The 10,220-nt window shown below is 38.2% G+C and overlaps 1 protein-coding gene across 1 annotated transcript; it reads left to right on the forward strand.

Moving 5' to 3' along the window:
* Positions 1–4,679: 4,679 nt before the first annotated feature.
* Positions 4,680–9,597, forward strand: B3GALT1 (beta-1,3-galactosyltransferase 1). Its single transcript, XM_075153107.1, has one exon. The coding sequence runs from the start codon at positions 4,680–4,682 to the stop codon at positions 5,658–5,660; it is 981 nt and encodes a 326-aa protein (XP_075009208.1). The 3' UTR covers positions 5,661–9,597.
* Positions 9,598–10,220: the final 623 nt, after the last annotated feature.

The raw sequence follows: 10,220 nt of genomic DNA on the forward strand, positions 1-10,220 counted from the left end.
GCTCGTAAAAAGTTTGCTGCAAATACTCAGTCTCCATCAGGTCAATTACAGAAGTTACACAGTACTGCTTCTGTGCTCCAACTGGGTGGCTTCTCTGGCTTGCACAGCATGAGCTGTGAATAGCACAATTAAGTGCACAACTTAAAGTCACAATATGGAAACATGATGCCAAATATTTGCTTTTTACAATCACCTACCCTAGCAAAGCTTGAACCTTTGATTACTAATAGTATGACAGCCAGGTTGGGAAAAGGGACAGATTAAATTAAAACATTTTTAAAAACAAGGATCCAAGAGCTTAACATTGCTGCTGCCCTGCTAAAAAGCTTTCTTTCACCACACAGAACAGAGGAAAGAAGATAACACTTCCCTTTGTCTGTGCCAATATCCCCAAACGTGACACACCCTATCCCAACAGACAAAATCTGAAGCTGATAAAAGCTTTCTGCTCTCCCTGTGACAACCCACATCCTGCTGTTAGAGGGTCCTCAAATTTCAACACCAAATTCAAGAACATCATGGCAAAAAAAAAAAAAGAAGTCATGCTTACAGTGACAATATACTGAATCTAGTATCAGGACTACAAACACAATATATTAATGAATTTGCTACACATTTTAATATTTAAGGCACCTTTTGATGTATTTACTATTGACTAGATCAAAAACATTCTGAAGCACTTCTGGGCAAACTGCTAAAGGAACCACGATAACATGCAGGCATTGAAGTGCTTTTGGTTGTTATTTAGATGAAAGTAGCGACCTTAGTTTACATATGTTATTCCTCCTCTTTTCCAACTGAGTAATTAACACAAAAGTTTTAATGCACTGTAATCTGAGCACATTAATTTTACACTCTGATTTCGTTCCTTGTAATTCACATCCTTGATATAATAGTCCCACAGATTTCATGGCTGCAGAGTTTAGTTTCAGGTCACAACATGTGACAAAGAAAAGGTTTGCCGTCACAGACTTTGACACTGTGAATGATTTTGCCAGATACCTTCAACACAGAGTATTCTAGGAAAGTCTGAGTTAGGGACTTGTTTAGGTCCTTGATGAATTAGCATCATCTTTAATAACAGAATTTGGCAACCTCTGAAATTGTTGACTGCTAAATCATCACAAAATACGTATTTCACTGCTTAGTCCATGTTCCCCTGCCTAATCAAGCTACGTATTTTCTTGCTCGTACAAACTAAACATTATTGGAATTACTGTGCAGGAACAATGTTACCAGAAATAATTTGTAGGAGCATTTGCCCTATGGCCAAAAAAACCACATGATATAGCTACTTATCCTCTGCGATCCTACAAAGAGTGAGAGACGTCAGTCCTGAAGGCGACAATAACCTCAGCTAAAATAGCAGACCAAGACTCCTCAGCAAATTTTGTTTTGTATTTGCACTATTTGCCAACTTTGTTTGTGTTATTTTCTTCCAAATCTGTTCCCCTTGTATAGCAAAAACCTCAGGTAAAGCAGGAACGCGAACTTTAATCTTCACATCTTCACCTCACAGCAGAGTAGGAATAGCAGACACACCCATCACAGGAAAGCAAGGAGCTCTCTTTTTGGTTTTCCCCTCAATCTTCCTAAAAAATAATTAAATCAAAAATTTCACTTGTCAGGAAAACTACAGCCAGTTCTTAACTACTCTTAAGAATTTCACCTGCATTTTGCTCAAAAATTACCACAGGGATGGTAGAAAATACTCCAAACCGAAGAACACCATCTAAACTCTTATTTTTCTTTAAAAAAAGCAAAACAAACAAACCAACCCAAACCAAACACACAACAGAAAAAGATAAATTTATTTCAAGAGACAGCAACCCAAGGGCCAATATAAGAAATATTCATCCTGGACAGTTATCTGTAGATTTCATAACTGCGCAAAAAATTCCCTACAATAGCTTGGAATCTTTCTTCAAAATGGTGTAAGGCTTTTGTTGCTTCTAATCTTTTCAGAGCACACAAGATTGGACATCACAGCCATGACATTGCTGGACTGAAAAGCTATTTTATGTAATTTTGCAGTTTGTAAGAAGCACCGGTTACAATTTTCCTTTCCTTCAGATATCTGCACAGTATTCATGGTAACTAATGCACCTGCCTTTGTTAAAGAAAAGATGTAGAAGAATATACACGTTTAGAGAATGCATTATATTGTTTCCTGAAATAATTCATCACACGCATAATACAAGTATCTGTGAGACCTTAACGCTGGAGTCCATTAAAGACACTGACCTACATAGCTCTCACACTACATCTCCAATCCACGACTGCTGTATTTCTTTATTAACACAGTCTTCTAGACCTTACACTCCTATGTTTTTGTTACGTTATGGCATTTCACACTTGGTGTTTTTCCCCACTGGGATTTCTGGTGGGGGAGGTTATTGGAGATTCACAACGAAGCCAGAAAAAAACCCCAACCTACCAGATCAGGGATGTGTTTTCCCTTTCTCAGAACTGTGTCCCAGTGACCCCGGTGGGCCATTACAGTAGGACAGTTCCCCTCTCCAGACATGACAGTAGCATTTGTGTATGTATTTATCAAAACTGTATTTATTTACAAGGATGTACATGTGTGTGCCAAGATCATTGTGTTCTGGAGCCCTATGGGGCAACTAACGGCTCCACTTAAATATACTGCTCCCAGACAGTTACTGCTACTGCTTGGTGGGAAAAGATCACAAACCCCAAGTCCTGTGACAAGTAGCAAAGGAGACCACAGTCACCCTCTACCTCATTAAATTGCCCCAGTTATAGGGCAAAACCAATTGAAACGGATAAAGCTCTGAAACAGGCCACAAATTCACGTTTTCCTGTTTCGTGGAAGGGGAGAGAGGTATGTGGGCTCTGGGCATTAATAGCTAAAAGTGCATGTAATGAAGACTAGCAGGACAGCACTAGCTAAAAGAATCTGTAAGGAGACTATAGTCCGTAAGCATTTAGCAAATGTTAAGATTGTTTCTCTGCTGTTTTTACACCTCGGTGTGATACAGTAACACAGGATAACAGTCCTGTAACTCTGAGAGCCTGCCTGGGGGGCCTGTCTGACAACCCGAAGCAACAGATCACCTGGCAGGGGACCCTGCCCCGGGGTCACGTCCACGGCCACACTCTCATCTGCTTTTGGCGAAAGAAGAAAGAGACCATACATAATCCAACACAGGGGAGGCACAGGCTGCTTAAAAAGCATTTTGATGTAATCCAAGCAACATGTCAACGCAGTGTGGAAACAGAAGGGACTTTTCTAAGACAGGGCTTCTATCTTTTTATTTGAATCCATACACGTTTTGTTCCCTCCAAAGTAAATATTAAATATTTCAAAGACTTTTGTGTAAAGCTCATCTGTTGCATGCTTCTACTATCCTTTAGCTCTGAAGCAATGGCAAAACCCAGGAATGTGGAGCCTACAGGCACTCTCCAGCTACTGGTGTGCCTCGGAGGAGTCAGCACTGATCCGGCTGGCTTAATGCTGCTTGTCTCATTTCCATGAAATTATGATAAACAGAACTGCCTTCCAGGAAACATCCTAAGAGCAAAGGAACCTTCAGGGCTGGCACATTCCCCAGATCCAGGGAAGCCTCAAAGCTCCCTGGTGCTGGGGGCAGGACTGGCGCAGCAGCGGGGAAGGGCTGCCGGTGCAGGAACCCCGGCCAGGTAGGCAAGTGCTCTGCAGGCCAGCCAGCGCAGTGACACCGTTAATAGGCTGCCATCATCGTTTATCTTACGTGATGTTTGCTCACGAAAAGTAAAGACTGGTTTGTGGGGAGATGAGAAGGAAGCCAACAAGAATAACTGAACTGTGTTAATTTATTTCTAGACTTTTATGGAGTCTACTCGGGCACTGATCTTCACATGGGTAAGACAGCTTATGTATCTCTCTCTCTCTCTCTCTCCTGTATTTTTACCAATTAGTCCCATTCTGTCCAATTTCCACCAAAGCATGCTTTTGTTAGCTGGGCAGACAACAACATTTAGACCAAATGGGATCTGTAGGTATTCGTGTGCATGGTTGCCACCGATGCTATTAATCCCAAGATAAAGTACATTTTCATTCTTTAAATAATTTTAAAATGTTCCATGGCATATTTTGAAAGATCGTCTGGAAAAAATGCTAGGAAGCAAGAAAATGCTAGAAACCAGAAAATTATTTTCATATGCCTTTAAAATTACCTAAATAGCCAACATGCTATGCTTGCTTAACTTTTTTTATGTATTATAATCCATGAGAATTTATCAGTCATAAAAGCATTACTTCAGTTATACTGCTATATTCTAGCACACTATCTTGCATTGCGATACCTCATGAGAAAAAAAAAAGAATATCCAAGAAATGCATTAAGACACTTAGCTTATTAATGGCCAGTAATATTTAAGCTCATTTTTCTTGTCCTAGGCTTTTATGATCTAGCAATGGAAAATTTTTCTTCATATTTTTCAGAAATAACAGAAAATTCCAAGAAATGGAAGCCACTGCTAGTAAAAGAAGAAAAGCTGAGTATCATCAGGGTTAATAGCTCCTGTTTGAGATCCATGAATGATTACAGAGTTACTTTTCTATATCGAACTTTCAAGTTTCATTAATAATATGCTGCCTCTCTGGGACATACGTGCACTCATGGTACGAAGGCTATTTATTCATCATACAGAATAGAAGAGCTAGAGGAACAATGGCTTCAAAGGTCTCATGCTTATACGTTTTGACAGTAGTTTGTTGGGCAAGCGCTCTTTGGTACTTAAGTATAACTCGCCCTACTTCTTCCTACACTGGACACAGACAGCTCAATAGCATATCTATAGCCAGAAAAAATGTTTCCTTTGGCAACATAAGAACTCGACCTATAAATCCACATTCCTTTGACTTTCTTATCAATGAACCCAACAAATGTGAGAAGAGTGTCCCTTTCTTGGTCATTCTTATCAGCACAACTCACAAGGAGTTTGATGCAAGGCAAGCCATTCGAGAAACGTGGGGAGACGAAAACAACTTTAAAGGAATTAAAATCGCCACGCTATTTCTTCTTGGAAAAAACGCAGATCCTGTGTTAAATCAAATGGTAGAGCAAGAAAGCCAAATTTTTCATGACATTATTGTGGAGGATTTTATCGACTCTTATCATAACCTCACTCTGAAAACGTTGATGGGGATGAGATGGGTAGCAACGTTTTGTTCAAAAGCAAAGTATGTTATGAAGACAGACAGTGATATTTTTGTAAATATGGATAATCTTATTTATAAGCTGCTCAAACCTAACACCAAGCCAAGAAGAAGGTACTTCACAGGTTACGTTATAAACGGAGGACCAATACGAGATGTTCGCAGTAAGTGGTACATGCCGAGAGATTTGTATCCTGACAGCAATTATCCACCCTTCTGTTCAGGCACTGGCTACATATTTTCAGCCGACGTAGCAGAACTGATTTACAAAACCTCCCTTCATACCAGACTACTTCATCTTGAAGACGTGTATGTTGGACTCTGTCTTCGGAAGCTGGGCATTCACCCTTTCCAGAACAGTGGCTTCAATCACTGGAAAATGGCTTACAGCTTGTGCAGGTACCGCAGGGTGATCACAGTGCACCAGATAACACCAGAAGAAATGCACAGAATTTGGAATGACATGTCCAGCAAGAAACATCTTAGATGTTAAGATTTTTACAGATGTAAATACCTTTTTTTTTAAATTTTGGTTTAGTGTGGTTATTTTTTGACAGTGATCTACTGATTTACAGGTTAAACTGTGGGATATTAATTGTAAGAGGATTTTTAATGACTGATTTTTCATTCTCATTTTGACTACCGGTTTACAGACTTCAGGCTCTTTTCATAAGGACATTACACCAACCAAAAGGATCTAGAGTAAAATCTCAGTTTTTGTATATTATCCTCTATCTCACATATCAGCTCCTGCATCTATATGTAAAAGGACAGTAATAAACTGATAAAATATCATGAGCTGCATAACAGTTCATGCCCCAGCCTCTGAGATAAGACTCGGGCCCTAAGAAATGAAGAATTACAAATATACTTTTATTCCTTTTTTGACACCCTGCAACCATCTCTATTTAGAGCTTTGTTAATAAGTTTAGCGGTATACATTTGCACTGACCTTATACACCTATCTTGACATGTATATTTTATAGTACAATGTGTGCAATTCCCAAACAGCTTACTGATGGTATGTTAGCAGAATTTAGACAGGTAAGAACATCAGTCTCATAGGCCTTAGAAACAAACCCACACACTGAAGTATATTTTTATCCACCAAATGGTATTCCTTTAAATTATTTCAGAAGATACCACGTTTCTTTCCACTGCCTGAAGAAGCTCCTAAAAGATCTAAATTTTAAAATTAAGTAGAATCTGTAGGTTAAATAAGACAGGAAAGATGTATGAAAAACTATCTTAAAAATACAAGATACAAGTATTAATATCTCCTAACTTTTAATTTCAAAGCAAGTGCAATGTTTCTCATTAGTATCAGTGGATCTCTCCATTAGGCATCTTGCATAGCAACATAAAATTATATTGAATGATAAAGGTGTCCATAAGCAGCATATTTCTTCAACGTCAGTCAGTACACTATTTACCTAAAAAAAAGTAACACAAAAGCAGCTTTTTAAGGGTAAGCTCTACTTTTTACTACAGCGCATATATGATTCTACCAGATTTTTAATGGTGTAGAAAAGTAGAATTTTGTCCAATAAAAGAATGCAATCAATTTTCGGTTGATTGTGCAACAGAGTACATAACAGTTACGTACAACTTTCAGAGCAAACAGTTACGTACAACTTTCAGAGCAAAATAGAGGGCTTTTAAGAATCGCCTATTAAAGAAAAACAAATTCTAGCCTTAGTTACAAATCTGCAGCTCCCATGTTACTCATCACAGGGCCAATATTCACTGAAGTCCCGCTCAAGAGATTCCCAGAGATGTGACAGAAGTCAAATACACGAGATTTTATTCAAGTTTCATAATGTGTTTATGTGTTTTGAATATGAATGTTAATGAAATGTCATGAAAATGATTTCCTGGAAAAAATCTTCAATAAATTCAAACCATCTCTATTCAGCACCACCTTCTAACAAAGAGCTAAAATATGACATTGCTCAGCTAATAACTTGAAATGAAGAATTCACAGACAAGTTACAAAGATACAAAACTCACCAAATATATTATTAGCTGTATATTACGCACACAGTCCACAGCACACACACAAGTCATTCATTTCAGCTGGCGTTATGTGTAACATATGAAAAACTGTTAAGTCTGTATGTTATTCAGAATGTCTATAAAGTTGTCAGAAATTAACTGAGTAAGAATTCAAAGGAAAACTCTGACCTGATTTTGCCATAGGTGTACATAGCACTTTAGAACAGTAACAGAGGAATGAAGATGCTACCCCAAAAGGTTTGCAGTTTCATGACAAATTGTTAGTCTTATTCACAGATGCAGCACTATCATTTTGAAAGGAACTACTTGTAAATAAGGTAAAGCATGCCTGACCTTCAAGCCACAAGCAATAGTAGGCATCTCAAACAAATCTACTTCAGATCTAAAGGTAAAGCTACACAATAGATAGCCCAGGAGTTACTGCTAATCAACAGTTTGTGCATCCTTCATAAATGAAAATCAGTAATTTTATATAAAAATACTGAATCTCTTGCAGCATAATTAAGATTTATCCTTCCCTAGTTGACCTAGTCCTTGTTAAAGTTGCTCTTGCTTCCTGTCAAACTCAGAACTCTAGCTAAACAACGTCCAGCTAATTGCATAGATGAATATATAACACACACACACTGATTGGGTGAAGTTCAGCTTTCCTTACCCAAGCCCCAGAATATGCGGTTTAGGAAGGGAAATGAGGGTGGAATTCATCTCCAGCCCTCAGGTAAATCAGACAGCATGGATGCTGTCCTACAGGGAACACACTTTGTAATAATTTCAACCCACAGACTGCAATCACTTCTGCTATCTCTCTGCACTGTGCAGTAATTTGGGGTTTCCAAATCCACAACCAAATGGATTTGGTGGCCTTACTTCTCCTGCTGATGCTTCTGTGGCCTTTGGATAGTAACCAAGAGGACAGCAGGGCTCCCAATCCATATACCTCAGGGCTCGAGTAGCATGGTAGCCTTGAATTTCTCCTAGTACAAGTAGACTGCATTAATGATTGGAAGTTACACCTTGAAAATAGTATCTGAAAAAATATATTTCCTGCCATTTATAAATAGATAGATCTTCAACAGAAATGTAAACTTTCATCTTGGAACTGATGTACATATTTCTAAGGCATTTTCTTCTGAATTCAGCTGTATATATGTGTAGAGTCTGCTTGCTACGTAGTATTCCGTTATGCATGGAGCTGAGTTAGGCATTATATTTGTCCAGTGTTTCACGAGCCTTAAGCATGTGTGCCCTAACTTTTGAATGTACAAGATTTTTTTTCTTTTATTGTCAAGTGAATTTAAAAGAACACAACAAAAGCCTAATTTTCTACTTCTATTAATTTTCTGATACTAGACTTCACTAGCTTGTTACACTTATGTAACAGATGTATTATTTTCTCTTTGCTCAGAAATTGCAGTATGGCAACCTGGAGCTAGAAAGGAAGCGATACATCTACTGATAGGGACAGCTTACTGTCCCCTTCTACCCAGTAGTATTTGTGCCACGTGGGGTACTGTTAACAAATACGTGCTTGCATCGGGCTTCCTTTAATCAAATGAAATATTTAAGTTACTTAAAGGTCATTTTGTTTCACTAGGCATGGGACAAATGACAACTTGGTTAAGATGTGCTGGCTTCTAGTCACTTCAAAAGCGTGACTATAATCACATTTTGATTCCAAACCATACATGAACAAAGCACATTGAGCAAAGAAGCTAAGGAGGAAATGCCTCTCTTTAGGAGGAGTTTTTCACAAAAGCATTTTTTTTGCTGAAACCGTGAGAGTATTTAAAGAGAAGTCTCAAGGTTCATTTTCCATCTTTCCTAATAACAATGTTAAGTATCACTTTTGATTCTTTACTGGGATTTTTTTTTGTCTTTATCATGTAGATGGCAATGGCAATTTGTAAATGAAGAGTGTAATTAACTAGAAAAGCTTGTCAACAGTAACCAAACTTTAGGTGTATCATTATATATGACTGGCTGTACTTATGTATTTATTTGTCTAAATTGTATATATTGTTTTATCTATAGTGTCTGTAGGAGTGCATTCTTTTAAAGTATTATTTACAGTTTTGTGGGATTGCCAGCAAAGCTGCTAATCAAGATACTATTTTTTTGTATCAATGTCAAATAATAAAAAAAATTAGGAACAAAGTCAAATGAAAAATTTAAGGTGTCCTGTACAGTTTTCTTCTTCACTTCTTTCTAGAAATGTAAATGGTATTATCTGAAAACACAATACCAGTGAATTGGGTCATTTGTCATAAGGAAGAATGTTGTGCTGTAAAAGCAGATTTTAAAAAAATAATTGGAAAAAATAAACAAAAATATTACTTTTATTCATTATTTGTGCAACGACTTCATCAAGCTGATGTCCACACTGATCAGGTGTACTACTTTATTTGACTCCAAAGACTTAATTTGAAAACAGCCATGGCAATATCTAGCAAATTAGCAGATGGGTTCATCATCTGCTTTGCCATATTCAGCTGCTTTGGCATCCCCAGCTAACGAGACCAAAGTTTGGCAGTTCTAAGGTGGCAAAGCTGTTTGTCTCCCTTTGCCCTGCAACATGATTCTTCCGTTACCTCCATGGTACCTTAATACACATGCTTGCAGCCATCAAAACCTACACACAGGAGAAAAAGAGAAAGCACAAATGTCCCAAAAGCCACATCTCATAAAACCACAATAAGCTCACTTTGAAGTTGCTGTGTGACCGCTGGGAGGGTACCCATGCAGAGGGAAGGGGTCCTCCCTTGGCCTCTTAGAGCCACACACTGACCCCGACAGAGCCTTTGCTTCCCCAAGCCCCCCAAAAAGCACCAGGAAATAAATGAAGAAGCACAATCCGAATACACCCTGATTATCCAGTTAGTCTCATGGAGTGTTCGTCTCCCAGTACAAATATATTAAGATGCTGTTTTGTCCAGTTGAAGGCCTGGGCAACCTTAGAGTCTTCACATCAAAATAAAAACACAAAACAAAACAACATAAAAGCAGGACAGAGTCCCTTTTATTGTAAGAACTCGTCAGA

Source organism: Calonectris borealis, chromosome 6, assembly GCF_964195595.1.
Source record: "Calonectris borealis chromosome 6, bCalBor7.hap1.2, whole genome shotgun sequence".
Taxonomy (NCBI): domain Eukaryota; kingdom Metazoa; phylum Chordata; class Aves; order Procellariiformes; family Procellariidae; genus Calonectris; species Calonectris borealis.

Bases quoted from the DNA above. Each gene is read 5' to 3' on its own strand.
- B3GALT1 (XM_075153107.1), top strand. From the start codon at position 4,680: ATGGCTTCAAAGGTCTCATGCTTATACGTTTTGACAGTAGTTTGTTGG.